This window comes from Bos taurus, chromosome 6 (assembly GCF_002263795.3).
Source record: "Bos taurus isolate L1 Dominette 01449 registration number 42190680 breed Hereford chromosome 6, ARS-UCD2.0, whole genome shotgun sequence".
NCBI lineage: Eukaryota > Metazoa > Chordata > Mammalia > Artiodactyla > Bovidae > Bos > Bos taurus.
This window is the reverse complement of record NC_037333.1, coordinates 45796786-45819549: the sequence shown is the minus strand read 5'-3', so window position 1 is coordinate 45819549 and position 22764 is coordinate 45796786. Positions and strand designations below refer to the sequence as shown.

The 22764-nt window shown below is 38.8% G+C and overlaps 1 protein-coding gene and 1 non-coding gene across 8 annotated transcripts in view; one reads left to right on the top strand and one right to left on the bottom strand.

Annotated features, from left to right (window-relative positions):
* Positions 1–22764, bottom strand: part of RBPJ (recombination signal binding protein for immunoglobulin kappa J region) — a 242058-nt gene that overhangs the window by 68426 nt on the left and 150868 nt on the right. For 2 of the 7 annotated variants that reach the window (XM_005207811.5, XM_059887667.1), the window contains exon 2: positions 6062–6244. The exons of the other annotated variants lie outside the window; for them this stretch is intronic. In XM_005207811.5, coding sequence (XP_005207868.1) covers positions 6062–6078 — 17 coding nt within the window. In that variant the 5' untranslated portion in view covers positions 6079–6244. The remainder of the gene's footprint in view (positions 1–6061; positions 6245–22764) is intronic. 7 annotated transcript variants of the gene reach the window in all.
* On the top strand, positions 13006–13109 carry LOC112447226 (U6 spliceosomal RNA). The gene has a single exon (XR_003035328.1). It is a non-coding gene; the product is annotated as a U6 spliceosomal RNA (small nuclear RNA).

Genomic DNA, 22764 nt, shown 5'->3' with positions numbered 1-22764 from the left:
GGAGAGTGAAAAAGTTGGCTTAAAACTGAACATTCAGAAAACTAAGATCATGACATCCGGTCTCATCACTTCAGCGAAATAGATGGGGAAACAATGTCAACAGTGAGAGACTTTATTTTCTTGGGCTCCAAAATCACTGCAGATGCTGACTGCAGCCATGAAATTAAAAGACACTTGTTCCTTGGAAGAAAAGCTATGACCAACCTAGACAGCATATTAAAAACCAGAAACATTACCTTGCCAACAAAGGTCCATCTATTCGAAGCTATGGTTTTTCCAGTAGTCATGTATGGATGTGAGAGTTGGACCTTAAAGAAAGCTGAGCGATGAAGAATTGATGCTTTTGAACTGTGATGTTGGAGAAGACTATCGAGAGTCCCTTGGACTGCAAGGAGATCCCAACAGTCCATCCTAAAGGAGGTCAGTCCTGAATATTCTTTGGAAGGACTGATGTTGAAGCTGAAACTCCAATACTTTGGCCACCTGATGCAAAGAACTGACTCATCTGAAAAGACCCTGATGCTTAAAAAGACTGAAGGCTGGAGAAGGGCATGACAGAGGATGAGATGGTTGGATGGCATCACCAACTCAATGGACATGAGTTTGAGCAAGCTCCAGGAGTTGGTGATGGACAGGGAAGTCTGGCATGCTACAGTCCCTGGGGTCATAAAAAGTCAGACATGACTGAGCAACTGAAGTGGAGTATATTTCACCCAATTCAGAGCAGCTACTATGTATGGTTTTGACTCAATTTCTAACAACTTGCAGAGAAAAATAAATTGTGCTTATTATCTTTTGACCTATTATTTTGGCAAAGATTTTCTCTGTTTTTCAACTCCCAAGTGGAGAAAACTAATGTACAAATTCCATTGTTATGAAACAATTTACCAGAAGTCTTCATTCTCTTATTGTTTTCTAGGGAGGAGGAAACTGTATTTCAAATACAATCTTAAAACATGCATATCCTGACACTATCCTACTCTGAGGCTTTATTTTTTAAAAAATACTCACCAGAAACTCTGTGATCATCTTTAATAAGTCTATAAAGAAAATATGTGCTATTATGCAGATACTGGAATAGTAGAGGCACTAATCCAAGAAAAATAAAAATTTAAAAATTATCAAATCCTCACAAAAACAGAAGCTCTAACATTTAACTACCTTAAATACTTGTGATATATTTTATTTATGGTAACATTTTTTTCAGTGTTAAATTTTTATATATACCTTCTGAAGCAAAGAAGGTATATGAAAAGATTCTAAGATCTAAGGAATAGGAGAATGAAGTAGGTAAATTTTAGCATGTATCATCAGTTTTTCTGTAATTTTTTAATTGCATGGGTCATTTTCATCAATTCAAAGAGTAACTCCTCCACAACTAAGAAATATTATAAATTTCTTATCTATGAGCCTTTTGGAGAAGGAAATGGCAACCCACTCCAGTATTCTTGCCTGGGAAAAAACCCATGGACAGAGAAGCCTGGCTGTCTACAGTCCACAGGGTCGCAAAGAGTCAGACACGACTGAGAGACTTCACTATCACTGACACTGCTGTTGCTGCTGCTAAGTTGCTTCAGTCGTGTCCGACTCTGTGCGACCCCAGAGATGGCAGCCCACCAGGCTTCGCTGTCCCTGGGATTCTCCAGGCAAGAACACTGGAGTGGGTTGCCATTTCCTTCTCCAATGCATGAAAGTGAAAAGTGAAAGGGAAGTCGCTCAGTCGTGTCCGACTCTTAGAGACCCCATGGACTGCAGCCTACCAGGCTCCTCCATCCATGGGATTTTCCAGGCAAGAGTACTGCAGTGGGGTGCCATTGCCTTCTCCCACACTATGAGCCTTTAAATATTTAGCCGGGCAAGCAAGCAACAAGAAAACACACACACACACACACACACACACACACACACACACACACAAATAATACTATAAAAAACAAATATGAAGTTTCATAGTTAAATAACTGTTCCCTACTGCCACAGGACTGGAAAAGGTCAGTTTTCATTCCAATCCCAAAGAAAGGCAATGCCAAAGAATGCTCAAACTACCGCACAATTGCACTCATCTCACACGCTAGGAAAGTAATGCTCAAAATTCTCCAAGCCAGGATTCAGCAATATGTGAACCGTCAACTTCCTGATGTTCAGGCTGGTTTTAGAAAAGGCAGAGGAACCAGAGATCAAATTGCCAACATCCGCTGGATCATGGAAAAAGCAAAAGAGTTCCAGAAAAACATCTATTTCTGCTTTATTGACTATGCCAAAGACTTTGACTGTGTGGATCACAAGAAACTGTGGAAAATTCTGAAAGAGATGGGAATACCAGACCACCTGATCTGCCTCTTGAGAAATCTGTATGCAGGTCAGGAAGCAACAGTTAGAACTGAACATGGAACAACAGACTGGTTCAAATAGGAAAAGGAGTATGTCAAGGCTGTATATTGTCACTTGGTTTATTTAACTTATATGCAGAGTACATCATGAGAAACGCTGGACTGGAAGAAACACAAGCTGGAATCAAGATTGCCGGGAGAAATATCAATAACCTCAGATATGCAGATGACACCACCCTTATGGCAGAAAGTAAAGAGGAACTCAAAAGCCTCTTGATGAAAGTGAAAGTGGAGAGTGAAAAAGTTGGCTTAAAGCTCAACATTCAGAAAGCAAAGATCATGGCATCCGGTCCCATCACTTTATGGGAAATAGATGGGGAAACAGTGGAAAGAGTGTCAGACTTTATTTTTCTGGGCTCCAAAATCACTGCAGATGGTGACTGCAGCCATGAAATTAAGACGCTTACTCCTTGGAAGGAAAGTTATGACCAACCTAGATAGCATATTCAAAAGCAGAGACATTACTTTGCCAACAAAGGTTCATCTAGTCAAGGCTATGGTTTTTCCAGTGGTCATGTATGGATGTGAGAGTTGGACTGTGAAGAAGGCTGAGCGCCGAAGACCTGATGCTTTTGAACTGTGGTGTTGCAGAAGACTCTTGAGAGTCCCTTGGACTACAAGGAGATCCAACCAGTCCATTCTGAAGATCAGCCCTGGGATTTCTTTGGAAGGAATGAAGCTAAAGCTGAAACTCCAGTACTTTGGCCACCTCATGCGAAGAGTTGACTCATTGGAAAAGACTCTGATGCTGGGAGGGATTGGGGGCAGGAGGAGAAGGGGACGACAGAGGATGAGACGGCTGGATGGCTTCACTGACTCAATGGACGTGAGTCTGAGTGAACTCTGGGAGTTGGTGAGGGACAGGGAGGCCTGGCGTGCTGCGATTCATGGGGTTGCAAAGAGTCGGACATGACTGAGTGACTGATCTGATCTGATCTGACTGTCAGAGATAAAACTACTGAGCTAATAATACTGTTTTAAATATCTGAAGTCTTCTCTGACTGAGATTAGTTTGACAATACAGATTTATAAGACAGAGTTTCATACTGTTTCCCAGTTGATCATTACTAGAACTTAGGTCTGCAATACAGTACATATACGTACCTTGAAACAAGTTTTTACACAACTATGTCACGTGATACACTCATGACATTTCCTTTTCTGTCCAACAAATTTCATTTAATTTGTTGGGGGGGGAGGCGAGAAGAACAGCAACTTATTAAATTGATTACAAAATGGGCTGCCATTGGCAGTTTGAAAACTACTGATTTAAGAGTTGATTAACACCAGAATACATGCTAAGGGACGGTATACTAGATTACTTGATAAAACAGGCGTAGTTAATGCCGCTCAAGAGCTGTGGCTACTATGTTTCCCTTTTCTTCCTACTCCTCAGACAGTCTCCTATACTGAACTTCACTTGCATATAGCTAGGAGCCACAGACTGGAACCTATCCTGGTCACTTTTTCTCAGCAAGGCAAAACAATATAAAACCAATACCACTTCTGAGGGACATCTATTACTATGGGAAGCATACACTTAGTGGAACTAAAACGATCCAATCAACATACACATAAATGTGCCTATCTTGTTTATTTCAGCTTAAAAAAACGAAACAAGTTTGTTTCAAAATACTCCTTTCTACATTCACTGCTCTGATTTTCTTTTCTATTACATGTCTTAATGCTGATCATAACCCACTAAATTGAGTTCTTGACCCACTAATGAATAGGTGGAAACCTGCAATTTGAAAAACACAGCTTCAGAGAACACACAAATCAACCTAGCAGGATAAGAGAACCACAAATAAATTACCAGTCTCTAGTGGCCACCTTCTTTCACTGATGAGAAAAAGCTCAAAGAACTGAAAACAGTAGTCAAAGAGTGATTGTTTATTTAACTCCAGGAAGACCATACAAGAAGGTATAAGATTCAGGAAAAGAAAAAGTGTGACAGCATTACACCCCCACACAAAGGAGTTCCTGATACAGCATTTAATAATCATCACCACTGTTACTCTAACACTGGCTTCTCGCATGCTCAATCCTACACTAATTCATGTATAATTTATCTATACAAGTGGTGTGTGTTAAGGTATGTATATGTGTGTATATACACATAATGCAATATGTAAATTATATAAGTATATACTTATGGTATTGTATTTTTAATACATAAATTTATATTTTTTCCAAGTCATTCTTACAACCTGTCAAAACCACAAAGTAGTGCCAGATGTGAAACCCAGGTTGGCTGGCTGCAGAATCTAAGCTCTTAACCACCAAGGTGTAAGCTCTTCCAAAAGAAAAGGAGTACCCAGGTCTGGCTGTGCATCAAGAATCCTCTGTGGCGTTAAAAAGAAACAGACAGATGCCCAAGTACATCTAAAAGGAGATATAAAAGGAGACTTTTTTAAGCTCAAGTGGCAAGTATTACAGAGAAATATATTTTGTAGACAACGTATCAATACCATCTCCAACCCATTATGTCAGAAAAGATCTTTTTCGAAGGAGTAGATACTACCATATTGGACATAAAACACCTGCTGAATTAATCGACAGTTGACTTCACCTTGAAATTTGATTCACTGTCACTATAGGCTAGAATTTAATAAAAAGTAGTTTTGTCTTAGATTTAACAACTAAATTCCACTGATAATTTAACTGCTAACACATCAAAAGGTTCTCAACAGAAGGTAGCCTAAATGAGAAAAATTACAGGCTGTTCCACTGTATTTCTATTACACTTATATATCCATGATTTAAACCTCTATTTTCCCAACATATTTTCCTTCATTACCTAAAAGATAAAGAATTTTGAACCCAACGTAACATAAATGAATTCAGCATTCTCCCTGGGTGGATTCACTCCCACATCTTGAAGAAAACATTTAGTAGCAAGCACATAGTACACAATTAGGAGGTTTCCAAGGTTTCAAATAATTAAGAAATGGTTTTGACTACATCACTCAAATAAAATGTTATGAACATAAAAACCCTAAAGATTTTTGACGGTTAAGAGGGTAACACGAAGCCTAGAATTACCACTATTAGCAACCACAAGCAACAGTGGGACTACATACCTCACGCACGTGGAAGATTAACTGTGTACTCATGGTGGTGAAGAGAGAACAATCACACTACTAATGAAGCATCACTCATTTTCCTCTCAGTAAAAATTTTTTGTAAAAGACAAAAACAGCACAAACTATAAATGGTCCACGTAAAAATTATTTTGTTTGGTCAAATTAATACCCTAACTGAAGAACTGTATCCAATTATTTCCTGTTCAGGCTACAATGAAATGACAGCACTGCAGAGAAACTAGCCTATGATGTAAACCATAAAGATAATTACAGACTAACATGTGAATAATCCCCAAACTATTTGATGAAAGAAAATTATAACCGATTACTATTAAAATTTAGCAAAAAATGTCTACTCCAGTGTCTCCTATAACCATATCTCAAAAGGGGGGAAGAGGGGACTCATCCAACAAGCTTGGGATATATAGTTTTTTTTAATAAACAAAAAATACTTTTGCCATAAATCCATAACCACATCTGCAATCTAAGTATTAAAATATTTTAAATACATGTTAATTAAATATAGAATTAGTGTTTGTTCTACCCATGACCTTGGGGGATCACTGGAAGATTTCTAAAGCATACCTTTTAATCCACGCCATGGTACTTCAAGAACATGTTAAGGTAAGCCACGGGCTGGAACACTTCGATGCACCTCAAAACACCTCAGCCAGTATATCTGTATAATTCTCCTTTCCTTTTGAGATCAAAATGTTTCCGAAGAACTATAATGGTTCCATCTGAATGACAGTTTCATAATTTCAATGACTTAAAAACAAACAAACAAAAAAAGGACTTAAGTGTTGGTATGTTAAGCCACTAGTGCACTGTGTTAACTGCTGCCACGACTAAAAAGCAAACCAGCTGCTGCTCCTGCTATGTAACACTGTCACTTTTAATATGACCCTCATGGGAATGAGGAAGAGTACCTGCTTAGTGGCCAGCAACAGCCCTTGCTTTCCTGCATGCGTGAGTACTTTCGCTTCAGTCGTGTTCGACTTTCTGCGACCCTATGGGCTGTAGCCCACCAGGCTCCTGTCCATGGGATTCTCCAGGCAAGAATACTGGAGTGGGCTGCCATGCCCTTTCCAGGTGATCTTCCTGACTCTGGGATCGAACCCACCACATCTCTTACGTTTGCTGCATTGGCAGGTAGGTTCTTTACCACTAGCTTGCTTTATTGGGATCTATCCAAATCCCACAAATTTCTTTGCCCCAACTGATTCTTCAGTTTTCTTCTCAAGGAATTAAAACAACCTAAAAGACAGGTCTGGAACACTTGGTAGATGCCAGGTTCTCCTCTGACCAACTACTCTATGTAGAAGAAGAGCTGGAAATTACAACACACCTGCATAAAATGGAATTTGTTAACAGACCCAACAGGAATGCCCTCAAATAACACCCCTTTTCCTGATGCTAATATTACTGAATCATTTTAATTCCATGGAAGTCATTAACATGTAAAAAGTTTCTGTTTCTAAAGTTTACTTCTATGAAAAGCATGCAGATAAATGAATAGATCAACGGCTAACTATCAGGTTTTAGTACTTCTGTGATTGCCTTGGCAGGTTACCTGATTCCTCCTTTCTCTTCACCCCACTCCACCTTTCTTACACATGAAGACATTAAAAACACTTATTTAAATGATACAATAAGAAGTCTATTACCATATTTTAAAACTAAAAATTCACTCTACTTTTGCTTCAAGCTGGGCACTCTATAGTTGTAAGAAGAATGAACACTCAAGCTACACAAACGAAATAAAAGAATACACACATTTATGTCATAAAGCAATTAACATTGCTTTAGGATGACTGTTCAGGAAACTTTTAATAAAAGCAAGCCATAAAAAGAGCTTCCAAGGAAAGAAAGTAGTTGGGAGAGGTTTGCTATACTCTGGGTTTGTGGAACAGCTTGTATAAAGGTTAACAGGCAAGGAATGGAAGATGACAGAAGTTTCCCAGCTAGAGCTAAAAAGCACATTCTAAGGAAAAACAGAAATTATCTCCTGCTTAAAAGGGTAGATTCAACAGATGAATCTCAGAAAAACTACATATTCCTGAGATTTAGATTTATTGCAGGTTGTAGGGAATACAGATTCCAAAATACAGGTAACTCTTCGGAAAGCTAGAAATAGTGGCATAACTGAATACAGAAAAGAATTCTACCAGGGCAGATGGGAAAACAATAATGAACAACAGAAACAAGGGACCTAGTCCACTGAATCACTGCAGCCACAATCATCTTTTAAACTGATCATTTCCCTCCTCTAGCTTAAAACCTTTCAAAGCCTCTGTATGTGTTACAACCTCCTGGAAGGAAATCCACATTGTTTCCTACACTCTGTCCCTCCAAATAAACATATCCTATATGTAACTATCAGGTTAATGTTCCTGAAGTGCAGTTCCTCTCTTACACAGGAAGAATAATGTGAACCATTGAGAACTAAGGCAGGCTTTAAATACATTAGAGAATAAAGAACAAAAGCCCAATGTTTACTCACTATCTCATTTTTAATAATCTCATTTTATTGGGGAGAAAACTGACACTCTGTGGTCAAATGATTGACCCAAGAAAACACACAATATGAGAAAAGAACTAGGACTTAGATCTAGACCCTCCAGTTGGAATTGCAACACTTTTTCTACACAATGTTGTCGTAAATATTACTGGAGAAAAGACGTGGTACTGGAGCTACCACTGTTGATAATATGCCAGGAACTAAGCTAGGGACTTGTGTGTGTGCATGTGCTAAGTCACTTTATTTACATCTCACTCTGGGCCACTCTATGTACCGTAACCTGCCAGGCTTCTCTGTCCTGGGATTCACCAGATAAGAACACTGGAGTGGGTTTGCCATGCCCTCTTCCAGGGGATCTTCCCAAACCAGGGATCGAAGCTGCATCTCTTATATCTCCTGCATTGGAAGGCAGGTTCTTTACCAGTAGCAACACCTAAGAAGACTCATGCTAGGAACCTAATGGTATTTTATTTCATCCTGATCTAAGACTGACTAGTGGCCTCTTTTACAGACTGAGGCTCCTGGAGATTTGAGCACTAATTTATTCAACATAATGCATCAAAGACTCAAAGTGATTGGTCTAATATCCCCTCTCATGTGTCCAACTCTAAAACCCACATTCATGTTGCTATGCTAATCTATCTCCCAGAAGCAATCAGAAGAAATCAAGTCCAACACTGAAGCTTTATTCTTCAACCTGGCTGATATAACAATAATCTAAGTTTATAAATGCATCTTAATCAAAATGTAGGCAGTGTATATAAATAGATTTTTTATCTATAATTTAACAAGAGAGTATATGCACATTCACTAAGGCCACTAAGAAGGATTAGAATCATATTTAATTGTTCAAGTCAGAAAGTTCATTTGATTCCTACAAATGAGATCCAGGTTGTTCATGAACTCATGCACACGAAAGATCTTTTAAAGCTGACTTGTAAATCGTAGTAGTTATAACTTTTGGTTGACAAAACAAAAATAAGCATGAAATTTATTTCCCTTAAGAAGCTGTACTGTCATGTTTCCCCATGGACTGCTCCCAGTCTTAGCCTCATGATGAGCAAACCATGTACTAGCTGAGGATATTCAGTCAAATATCAGTTAATTTTTCTATACAGAAAACAGGACCTATTTATAGCACAGGAAACTCTATTCAATACTCTTCAATAACCTAAATGGCAAAAGAATCTGAAAAACAGCTACATGTACATGTATATGGGGCTTCCCCGATGGCTCAGTGTAAAGAATCTACCTTTAATGCAGGAGACGCAGGAGACCCAGGTTCCATCCCTGGGCTGGTAAGATACCCTGGAGAAGGAAATGGCAACCCACTCCAGTATTCTTCCTGGGAAAATCCCATGAACAGAGGAGCCCAGCAAGCTACTGTCCATAGGGTTCCAAAGAGTCGAACACAACTGAGCACACACACTGTGTATGTATAACCAAAACATTGTGCTGTACATCCGAAACTAGCACAATAATGTAAATCAACTATACTCCAATATAAAATAAAAGCTAAAAAAATACTCCAAAGACTTTACCTGTCACATACTGTTTTACAGCATCCCAAATTTTATTACTCTCAAACCACCAGAAATCTCAACAGAAAACTTTTAAAAGATCATCAAAAGGTATTACAGAAACTTGCCAGCTTTTAAAATATACCCAGGTAGACTTATTTTAGAAGAAACTTGAGTTTGGGGACTTCCCTGGGTGGTCCAGTGGTTCAGAATCCACCTTGCAATGCAGGAGACTTGGGTTAAATCCCTGGTCGGAGAACTAAGATTACATATGCTGAGGAACAACTAAGCCCATGAGCTACAACTAAGAGCCAACACAGCCAAATAAATAAATCGAATTAAAATTTGAAGATTAAAAAAAAAAAAAAGAAAGAAACGGAGTTTTGTTGAGGAAGAACACAATATTAAGAAGTATGAAAGAAAAAAGGTGCTGGGTTTGGTTTAATTGTACATATGCAACAGCTTCTCCCTGATCCAGTTTCTGGTCTCCTCCAGACAACATTTGTTCTAGCCACACGGGACATGTGTACACTTCTCAGAACACACCATGGTGTTTCAGATCTGTGGACCTTTGCCCCACCCTTCCATATCCACAAACTGCAGTAGTAGTGGGCAAAACAGAATTTAACATCACATGATATTTAACAGGAAAAGAATAAAGAGGAGGTGAAATAGGTGAGATCTCGACAAGTTAAAAAACTTTTTAATGTTTTCAGTGCTTACAATGGATGACATACTACATGCTGAGCTAAGTTAGTGCTTTTACATAAATTCTCACAGGCTATTATATATAAGAAGTTTTTAAGAAGAAAAGTTCTAACTACTGAGTTCATGATGCAATGTGTTTTTACTTAGATACCATAATTTGGGGAATGTGTTTTACAAAACTTTAATTTTAAATGAGTTGTCAATCAAGTACTCAAAAACAGTCCTGTTAAATAATGACAGCAAAGTAACCACTGCTACTATCTAAAGTATGGAAATCATGTATTCTAGGTATTTAAGTTCTAAGCTCCTTTATGTCAGTGCTAATAAAGGTTTCAATTCTAAAGCTAAATCTGGTTTGAGCAACTTTCAAAGAATCTTTCCAAGAATGATAAACTATTCCAATTCCCATCTTGATAGTAAAACTGTAACTCCTTTTCCAATTAAACACTGGAGGCCAGGGGACTTCAAGCACCTATAGCTAACAGGTTAAACTCAAGATCAGTGAGACCCACTATCTAAAAGACATTTGAGATCTAGCAATTCTGGAAGATGCAACATTCAGCTAATTTTACTTTTGAGGAGTTCCCAAATGGGGAAGCCCTTTTCTCAATATGTATATCCTAACTTTCAGCAACATCATTAAAAACTAGCTAAGCGCCTGCTGCTGCTGCTGCTGCTCTTAAAGTGACAAACACCCAGGGGTCAACTAGAATATGGTTGAATTTTTTGCTAGAAATCTAGATGGCACAGTATGGACAAATATAATTTAAATATAAACACACACATGCATACATACACACACACAACTGTCCTTTTCAAATAGATTAGTGTTAGCAAGTTGCTACCTGTCTAAGCTAGGAGGGTGGGGAAAATGAACAGGGAGATGGAAGGTACACTGTTCAAGTGCTGAGTAAAGGACATCAGGCAGGAAAAGTAGTAATACAGTAAATCAGCTCATGAAAACTACTAGACATTTACTCAAAACAAGCAGATACAGCCATCAGCAGACATTTCTTTCCCTTCTAGGATATGAGAGGAAGCTAAGGAAGAAACACTAAAGAGGCTGAACCAAATCTACCTCTACTTTCTTTAAGGTATATACTTACAAAAATGGTTATGAGTGAACTGAGTTTCTCCATATCATTTTGTTTCTCCTTCAGTTTACTTGCTTAGGTCTCTTTTTGTTTAAAATAAAATGTAAATTTTGGTGGCTTGAAAAACTGTGTGGTCATGAGTATAAAAGAATGAGCTGATCAAGTTCTGGACTTGGCAGTGAAGAGACATAGGTTAGAAACTCACCGGAAGGGTAATTTCTGACCGATCACAACTTCTCTGTAGATAATAACAGAATAAAACTACAATAATAATGCTTAAATGCTGCTTAAATGTGAAAGTACCTAGATCACTGCCCATTAGAGTAAAGCATAAACATTACTGACTTTGAAGGCACAATCTGATAATCAGTTACCGCTAATGTCGCAATTCTAAAGTCAAAACATTTTCCTATAAATTTTTTATTTAATGTTCAAGAAATACTTATGCTTGTTTTAAATTTTTCACACTTTTATGTTTATTTCAATTATGTCAATGATGATCCAATCTGTGGCTCTAATTCATGCCTTCAAGCATTTTCCTTTCTCTTGATAAATTCATTAATTCAACAAATATTTTAACATTTACAATGTGCCACCCCTTTTCAAAGTACTGAGAATATCTTTGTGTATAAATCAAGACCAAAATCCTTGGCAGCAGTTTACAATGTATTGATAATTAGAATGTTAGATAGTGGCAAACACTATGGACAGAAAGAGAAGGAAAGGATAAGGGAGACAGGGGGTGAGGTATACAATTTTAAATAAGCCCTCAATGAGGTAATATTTGAGCAAAGATCTGAAGGAGGTGGTGAAAGGAAGATTTCCTGCAAAGGGAAAAACAGCAGGTCCAAGGGCCTCAAAGCAGGAGTGTTTCGGCGAGGAACAGATTTCAAGAGGTTATTAGGAGACAAGAGATTATGGGAGTTTGTGTGAGTACAGGTCGGGGTGTGCATGTACATGTTGTAGGGAACATCAGGAAGGTTTTGAGCTTTTTACCCCAAATTTTGAGTCAAAAAAGATGAAGATCTGAAGAGAGGAAGGTCAGCGTGAACTTGGCTGTGGAGCAGAGAAAGAGAAAAGGCATATGAAAAGCAGCAGAAGAAACTAGTTAAGAGGCTATGGGACTATGTAGGTTAAAGATGACAAAGCCTCACACAGGATAGAAGCTGTTTGAAGTTTCAGAACCTCCAGACATATTTTAAAGACAAAACCAACTACATCTGATGATACTGTGGATCATGGAGATGAAGCAAAAAGAGGACTAGGACAATGGCGACTCCAAGGTTTCTAGCCTAAGTGACCCAAAGGATGGAGTTACTTCATGAAATGAGGAAAACCTAAGGAGAAGATGAGAGGGGTTTCATTTCTTAATTTTGTATCTGTATGAGACTGTGGTTGTTTACCAAACTTTTGGTGATGTAAGTTATCATTATGCTGCATACCTTAAACTTATGTAAGCTATATGTCAATTATATCTCAATAAAACTGAGAGACAAAATACATTAGGGAAAAAGAAGGGGGTTTTGGTAGTTCAGTTTAGATATAATAAATTGGACGTGCTCAGATATTCTAACAGAGTTTACTACAGTTTATCAGAACTTTCTGTGGAGTAAGGTGATATGATGAGTCAGGTTAGTCTATTTAGTTCTTGGTTGCAGTTCGAATTTTTAAAAAATGAGGTAAATGGTTCTCACATTGGCAGCACACATACTAAGACTAGAATGATACAGAGATTAGCATGACCCCTGGGCAAGGATGACACACAAATTCATGAAGCACTCCATATTTTGAAAAACCAAAAACGGGGGTAAATGTATTATTTATTAAACAAATGTTCTAGTAATATCAGTAATTATGCATCTTCTTGCCATCTATATCTGTCAATGTTAAATAAACAATAATGTGGTAAACATATTTAAGAAAATCTCTACTTATACAGACTAACTTAGAGACAGTCCAAGCACTGCAGAGGTTAAAATAATAAAGGCAATCTCAGCTAAGAACAGGAGCCTATTATCTGATGATCACCAGTCACCAAAATGCTTCTCAGTCTGAATCCCACAGATTAGAAGGAAACTTAACAGACAACATATATGAAGTGCTTTCCACTTGACACTAAGCATCTCATTTAAATTACCAACTACCTTCCAGTAGCTCATAAGGCTGAAAGAAGTTATTAAAGCTAAAGGATGGTCCTACAACTTCAGCCATCCTAGAAAGAACTAGTTTGAAAGTCTCTAAGGACTTCTTTTCATCTATTGCTTTAATTTTCCATCACCATGCTTCACCTACATTTTGTATTCTCTTCATGCTCTTCCATTTCCTAAGGCCAAATGTTATAAAAGTTTGATGTGCAGCAATGTTTGGGTATATATTTTAATAGGAAAGGAACATGAAAGAAAATCATGTATTAAAGAGTTCTAAAACATGACACATGTTTCTGAATGGAATTGTGTTGAAATGTATTAGTAGAAGTCACATTTTCAGGCTGTAGGCCTAGAATTACAACTTTGCTAAACAGAAAAGAACTGCAGAGAATCTGGGAAGTATGTGTCTTCTAGGGAGAAAGGTATAAAAAGATAAAGGAACCTCTGTGATACACTTGATATTCTTGATAGTTCTGTGATATTCTCACCTCACTCTCATTTTAACTTCAATTAGAAAATTACTGCCACAAAGTATCAAGATTTTAGACACTTGAACAATTCAGTTCAGTTCAGTTCAGTTCAGCTGCTCAGTTGTGTCTGACTCTTTGCAACCCCATGAACCGCAGCATACCAGGCCTCCCTGTCCATAACCAACTCCTGGAGTTCACTCAGACTCACGTCCATCGAGTCAGTGATGCCATCCAGCCATCTCATCCTCTGTCGTCCCCTTCTCCTCCTGCCCCCAATTCCTCCCAGAATCAGAGTCTTTTCCAGTGAGTCAACTCTTCGCATGAGGTGGCCAAAGTATTGGAGTTTCAGCTTTAGCATCAGTCCTTCCAAAGAACACCCAGGACTGATCTCCTTTAGAATGGACTGGTTGGACAGGTTATAACTCCTCCCTATTTTAGGTTACATTTATCAACCAAGTTATTTCATCAGATGCAGGGGCTGTTTTATTTCACCTATCTAATAGTTTAAATTCTTCAAACAGTTCTTAAGTCAATCATGTAATACTAGGACATGTATTATAACACCATCTCTGTTTTGGGCACTTCAGAGTGCACATAATTTTGTACATTTTACTAACTGTCACAATTATCCAATGATTATATTTAAAGCCTCAAGTCATCTATGTCCAGTCTAACATTATATTATACCTTTGACCACTGTGGTGTCTACCACTAGTAGGATAAGCATTTTAAGTCATTTTTCCAACAGCCATAATATATTTGAGTTGTAAAAAGTAAAATCATCCCTGTGGCAGCAAACACTATTTTCAAACAGTGGGTCTCTACAGGAGTGTAGTGCTTTGCATAGTTTTATCAAATTCAATTTTACCATATCCACTTTTCAATAACAAAACAAAAAACCTAAGATTCCTCCCACCAAAAACCAACAAACAAAAAACTCAAACAAACGCAACCTAAATGTCTACCAGGAGATGGATGGATTTTTAAAATGTGGTAGTACATGCATACAATTAAACACTATTCTACCTTAAAAAGGCAGGAAATTCTGACACATGCTACAACATGGATGAACCTTGAAGACCTCATGTTAAGTGAAATAAGCCAGTCACAAAAGGAGAATACTGTATGACTCCACTCACATGAGGTACGTAGAACAGTCAAATTTCATAGAGACAGAAAGCAGAATGGTAGTTACAAAGGGCTCAAGATAGGGGGGAACAGAGTTAATTAATAGATTCAGAGTTTCAGTTTCGGAAGATGGAAAAAGTTCTGAATGATAGGCTATGGTTTTTCCAGTGGTCATGTATGGATGTGAGAGTTGGACTGTCAAGAAGGCTGAGCGCCGAAGACCTGATGCTTTTGAATAAACTGTGGTGTTGGAGAAGACTCTTGAGAGTCCCTTGGACTACAAGGAGATCCAACCAGTCCATTCTGAAGGAGATCAGCCCTGGGATTTCTTTGCAAGGAATGATGCTAAAGCTGAAGCTCCAGTCCTTTGGCCACCTCATGCGAAGAGTTGACTCATTGGAAAAGACTCTGATGCTGAGAGGGATTGGGGGCAGGAGGAGAAGGGGACGACAGAGGATGAGATGGCTGGATGGCATCACTGACTCGATGGATGTGAGTCTCAGGGAACCCCGGGAGTTGTTGATGGACAGGGAGGCCTGGCTTGCTGCAGTTCATGGGGTCGCAAAGAGTCGCACACGACTGAGCAACTGAACTGAACTGAACTGAATACCACTGAACTGTACAGCTAAAAATGGTTAAAAAAAATAAGTCTTATTTTACATACATTTTGCTCAATTAAAAAAACTGAAGACACCTCGTGCAAATACACCAACAGTGGATAGTAAACTACCTTCATTGTATTTTAAGAAACTTTCCCTTTATCACAAATCTATTTCTCATTCTATTTTTGTAAATGGTGCCAGGAAAATTCCTTTTTCTTTTTTTGCTACACTACATGGCTTGCAGAATCTTAGTTCCCCAACCAGGGATGGAACCCAGGCCCACCAAATCCTAACCACTGGACCACCAGGGAATTCCCAAGAAAAGTAATTCTAAATGTACACTAAGAACTCAAGAATCATTAACTTTTTAAAGTAAACATTATACTATACAAATACAGTAATATGAGCCCACCTGTCCTGAAGAAAACCCAAACTACATTCATATACTTTTATATGCATTTAGATACATGGAAAATTGGAAGAATATATCTCAAAATTTTAAAACTGGTTACCTCTGGAGAAGGAAGTAGAACTAGAGGCTTCTAAATTACCATAATAATGATACAAGAATATATTCTCATGTTAATTGTGTAACATTCCAAATGGGTTACAAACAGGCACAAAGAGATACATAGATTATCTCTCTCATTCCTGATCTACCTGACCTAATCTAGTTCCTACTCTATTTACCCAAAGATACAAAATTTAACTGAATGGCAGTGGCTACGCAGAACAAAAGCACAAGCAGCCTAACTTGGCACAGACCTACGGTGGCCCAGGCTCCCTAACGACATTTCACGGTTGCCAGGGACACACTTCTCAGGCCCAGTCTAGCAGAGCTGACTAGACAGCCACATTTTCACTCGGCCACTACTTAGTCTTACCCTTCTATTGATTCTGTTTTCTTCCATTTTAAAGGAATCTTTACAAACATTGGGCACTTGCAGTTTTTAAAACTAATCTGTCTCCTACAAGAACTACGTGTCCTGACAGAGAGGGTCAGAGAACAGACAGTATCCCAGGTATTCCTGAACAAAATATCCTGCCTCCAGATTCCCAGAACTCATCTTTCTCTAGCATAATTTGAAAGTTTAAGGGAATTCCCTGGCAGTCCAGTGTTTAGGACTTGGCATTTTCACTGTTTGAGGGCTTAGCTTCCAGTCCTGGTCAGGGAACTAAGATCCCAAACTAAGATCCCAAGCCAAATGGCATGGCAAGGGGGGAAAAAAAAGGTTTAAAAATAATAAGAGTAAGAAATCCTTCAAAAAGCCATTGATGAAATCCCCAGTCCTAAGTAATCATTCCTTATTTTTATGTACTTGCAAAATGTCTCTATTATAGGAGTCACCGTGTTCTACTTCATATTAGTTATAAGCATAGCTGGATTCCCCACTAAAGCACAAAGACTAAACTCTCTTGACCGATCTTTTATAAACTTAAGTTATTCAAAGATATTACCTGTTCTCAAGAAATGACTCCTTTACTTCAAGAAAAGAATAGAATTTTTTGAACATAGTTCCATGCATGATACTAGGTACTGTCTCACAGACATGATGTTCAATTTCAGAATAACATTGTCAATAAGCAATTTCAAATCAAATAAAAAGGATCAATGAGAAGATGTCATAAATTTCCATTTCAACTTATTTGGTTAACTGAAAGCTTTGAGTTGAAAAAGAGATTATAATCTCAAAAACCACTACAAGTCACTGGCAAAAGCCAGATATCCTGGAATGTGAAGTCAAGTGGGCCTTAGAAAGCATCACTACGAACAAAGCTAGAGGTGATGGAATTCCAGTTGAGCTATTCCAAATCCTGAAAGATGATGCTGTGAAAGTGCTGCACTCAATATGCCAGCAAATTTGGAAAAGGCAGCAGTGGCCACAGGACTGGAAAAGGTCAGTTTTCATTCCAATCCCAAAGAAAGTCAATGCCAAAGAATGCTCAAACTACCGCACGACTGCACTCATCTCACATGCTAGGAAAGTAATGCTCAAAATTCTCCAAGCCAGGATTCAGCAATATGTGAACCGTGAACTTCCAGATGTTCAAGCTGGTTTTAGAAAAGGCAGAGGAACCAGAGATCAAATTGCCAACATCTGCTGGATTATGGAAAAAGCAAGAGAGCTCCAGAAAAGCATCTATTTCTGCTTTATTGACTATGCCAAAGCCTTTGTGTGGATCATAACAAACTGTGGGAAATTCTTAAAGAGATGGGAATACCAGACCACCTGATCTGCCTCTTGAGAAATTTGTATGCAGGTCAGGAAGCAACAGTTAGAACTGGACATGGAACAACAGACTGGTTCCAAATAGGAAAAGGAGTTTGTCAAGGCTGTATATTGTCACCCGGTTTATTTAACTTATATGCAGAGTACATCATGAGAAACGCTGGACTGGAAGAAACACAAGCTGGAATCAAGATTGCCGGGAGAAATATCAATAACCTCAGATATGCAGATGACACCACCCTTATGGCAGAAAGTAAAGAGGAACTCAAAAGCCTCTTGATGAAAGTGAAAGTGGAGAGTGAAAAAGTTGGCTTAAAGCTCAACATTCAGAAAGCGAAGATCATGGCCTCCGGTCCCATCACTTCATGGGAAATAGATGGGGAAACAGTGGAAAGAGTGTCAGACTTCATTTTTCTGGGCTCCAAAATCACTGCAGATGGTGACTGCAGCCATGAAATTAAAAGACGCTTACTCCTTGGAAGGAAAGTTACGACCAACCTAGATAGCATATTCAAAAGCAGAGACATTACTTTGCCAACAAAGGTTCGTCTAGTCAAGGCTATGGTTTTTCCAGTGGTCATGTATGGATGTGAGAGTTGGACTGTGAAGAAGGCTGAGCGCCGAAGACTTGATGCTTTTGAACCGTGGTGTTGGAGAAGACTCTTGAGAGTCCCTTGGACTGCAAGGAGATCCAACCAGTCCATTCTGAAGGAGATCAGCCCTGGGATTTCTTTGGAAGGACTGATGCTAAAGCTGAAGCTCCAGTCCTTTGGCCACCTCATGCGAAGAGTTGACTCATTGGAAAAGACTCTGATGCTGGGAGGGATTGGGGGCAAGAGGAGAAGGGGACGACAGAGGATGAGATGGTTTGATGGCATCACTGACTCGATGGACGTGAGTCTCAGTGAACTCCGGGAGCTGGCAATGGACAGGGAGGCCTGGCATGCTGCGATTCATGGCGTCGCAAAGAGTCGGACATGACTGAGCGACTGATCTGATCTGATCTGAAGCAGAAAAGAAGTTCATCTCCTTTGCAACTAAAGGGAAAAAAATCTGTTTGTATCCCTTTACATCACATAAGCCTAAATACAATTACAGGTTCTGCATGTTCTGATTATTTTACCAGTTTCCTATGTAAAACTGTCAAAAAAATGAAAATACAAATCTCATTTATCATTTATTTTGTGTCTATTTTCCTCGTAACCCACATTTGACAGTATGAACAAAATCCTGCCTTCTTATAAGTATTTAATATTAAATAAAATTGATAAGGATCTAAAAATCATTTGAGAAATGTTAAACTTGCTGAAAATATTCCTTGGTAGTGGTATATGCTATGCTTTGCTCTGAATAGTATTATGAATTATAAATGACAACTGCCAATAAGAGCTAATACTTACTATCAGTAAATACGGTGTGTAAAAAAGACTCTCAGGTCTTATCTCCTTTATTTACAACCAAACTTCCATGGGCAGGTATAATAAATTAATTCCACTTTACAGAAATAGAAATTGAGGTTTAAAGAAGTAACTTGCAAGAAAATGATTTTTAAGAGGTACAGCCAGAGTTCAAAGCTAGATCTTCCTGACTTCAAAACTAATACAGTTGATCCCTGAACAACACGGTTTGAACTGTGCAGGTCCAGTTATACAGGGATTTTTTTTTTTCCTCCAATAACCATGCACTATAGTACCACGCAATCCATGGCTGGATGAATCTGAGGATGAGCAACTACGGGTACAGAGAGCTGAACCGCAAAGTTTCATGGGGATTCTCCACTGTACAGGGGTCTGGCGCCACTAACCCCCAAGTTGTTCATGGATCAACTGAATTCACCTGCCACTCATCCTACACATTTAACAAATTATATCAGAATAAGTCTGTTCTGCTACAATGTATGTTTCTTTGCTGTGAGTTACTTCTTAGGCAACTACAGTGTGGAATGATGCTGGTGTAAAAGGAATTCATGATGCTTCATACACTGTTTTTCCTAGCATATTAAATGTCTTAAGCCAACTGAGGAAAGCTTTTTCACAAACAAACATAAAAGCTTAGTAATAGATTAATATTTTAAGGAAAAAGCCCTGAAAATCTACAAAAGTACTTTTCTTTCTTATAAATAGTTGGTTTAGTAGCTTCAGTAATTGTTCTTCTTTCAGTTTGGGTCAACCTATCTGCCAAAGCTGCCTGTGCAAATGAAGCAAAAACAACAACAACAACAACCTTCCAGTAATAAAACAATGGGTTAATGAAGAATGCTACACATAAAATTAACTTTTCATTTTAATGAAGATAGCCTCTTAGAAGCAATGCCCTTCCAGGACCTACAACTAGAAGAGGCTGAGCCTAACATTTGAGATTCCACAGACTGACAGTAAAAAAAGGTACAAATCCTAGTCTTTTTATTATTAGGATTGCTATTGTTTTTAGTTATTATCCAAGATCAGAGTTTCAGGGAATTTCACTAGTCTGTCTCCACTCTTTTTTTGCCCATGAGCTTATTCCTTTCACTGCACAAATCTGCAAGTCTCAAGTTTTGTCAAGCTACATAGTCGTCCCTCAGTATTTGCAGGTGATTGGTTCCAGGACCCCCTCAGATACCAAAATCTACAGATGCCCAAGCGCCATATAAAAAATAACACAGTATTTGCATAAAACCTGGGTATATCCTCATCTCTAGATTACTTATAGTACCTAATACAATGTGAAAAGAAAGTGAAGTTGCTCAGTCATATCTGACTCTGCAACTCCATGCACTGTAGCCCACCAGACTCCTCACTGCGTGGGATTTTAAAGACAAGAATACTGGAGTGGGCTGCCATTTCCTTCTCCAGGGGATCTTCCCAACCGAGGGATGGAACCCGGTCTCCTACATTGCAGGCAGACTCTTTACCATCTCAGCTTCCAGGGAAGCCCCATTTTTCCAATGAAATACAATGCAAATATCCATAAATACTATATAAAAAGCTCTGCCAAAAAAAAAAAAAGCTCTGCCAGCAAGTGGCAAATTCAAATTTTGCTTTTTAGGAACTTTTGGAATTTTTTCCCACGAAATAGTTTCGAATCACGATTGACCTTTCAGATGTAGAATCTGCAGATACAAAGTGAAAGTGTTAGTCACTCAGTCATGTCCTACTGTTTACAATCCCAAGGACTGTAGCCCCCACAGGCACCTCTGTCCATGGAATTCTCCAGGCAAGAATACTGCAGTGGGTTTGCCATTACCTTCTCCCTTCTTTCTCTTCCCGACCAGGGACTGAACCTGGGTCTCCTGCAATGCAGGCAGATTCTTTACTGTCTGAGCCACCAAGCAAGTTTGGCAGCAACTCCAGTGTGCATTATACAAAACATCCCTTATGAACCTTTAGTACATGGACTGACCAAAATGCCACAGATAGTTTTTTGTGAGGTAAACTCCAATGCTATAGAGAAAATAATGTGTGTTAAAACTGCTCCATTAGGAGTAAAATGCAGCAGGAGTGATTAATGATACTTTTCTTAGCAACTAGAGAAGATGATCCTATGGAGAATGATTCTACTGAATAATCTAAGGCTATTCAGCTTACATGAATTTCCAAAGCTATAAATACAGCATCAAAACAAAAAGCTCACATAGAAAGATAAACATAATTTGCCTAGAAAACAGGACGTATAAAATATATATTTTCATACACAATTGCCCAGAATTAATTGTTTATAACAAAGCATTCTCGGAAAAAATTACTCAAGTGATACCCGGAGACCTAAGTTAAGTGACTAAATATAGGTTTAGGTTCTGATAACTAATTGCCACACCAACAAACAATCCACTGATCACCAGAAAGGTATCCTACAATTCAACTCAATTCTGACACTACCTACCCAGATTTGCATAAAACCTATGCACATCCTCATCTCTAGATTACTTATAATACCTAATACAATATGAAAGGAAAGTGAAAGTGTTAGTAGCTCAGTCATGTCTGACTCTTTGCAACTCCATGCACTGTAGCCCACCAGACTCCTCCATGCATGGGATTTTAAAGACTGGATGGAACTCTGGTTTCAGAGGTTCCAATGACCTTCACCTGGGGTTTCAGAAGCCAGCCTCAAGCCCAGGTTATTACCTGTGTTTCTGACCTATCACCTATACAGATCAGAGGTTCCCATGACCCCCTCCTTCAGTTCAGTTCAGTCGCTCAGTCGTGCCCGACTCTTTGCGACCCCATGGGCTGCAGCACGTCCTCCCTGGAAGACTCATTTGCTAGAGTGGCTCACGCTTAATACATTCAGCTCAGCTCAGTTCACTCAGTCGTGTCCGACTCTTGCAACCCCATGGACTCCACCATGCCAGGCCTCACTGTCCATCACCAACTACCAGAGCTTACTCAAACTCATGTCCTTTGAGTCAGTGATGCCATCCAACTCATCCTCTGTCGTCCCTTCTTCTCCCGCCTTCAATCTTTCCCAGCGTCAGGGCCTTTTCCAATGAGTCAGTTCTTCACATCAGGTGGCCAAAGTACTGGAGTTTCAGCTTCAGCATCAGTCCTTCCAATGAATATTTAGGACTGATTTCCTTTAGGATGGACTGGTTGGATCTTCCTGCTGTCCAGGGGACTCTCAAGAGACTTCTCCAACACCACAGTTCAAAAGCATCAGTTCTTCAGCTCTCAGCTTTAAGGTCCAACTCTCACATCCATACATGACTACTGGAAAAACCATAGCTTGGACTAGATGGATCTTTGTTGGCAAAGTAATATCTCTGCTTTTTAATATGCTGTTTAGGTTGGTCATATCTTTTCTTCCAAAGAGTAAGTATCTTTTTTTTAATTTCATGGCTGCAGTCACCATCTGCAGTAATTCTGGAGCTCAGAAAAATAAATTCTGT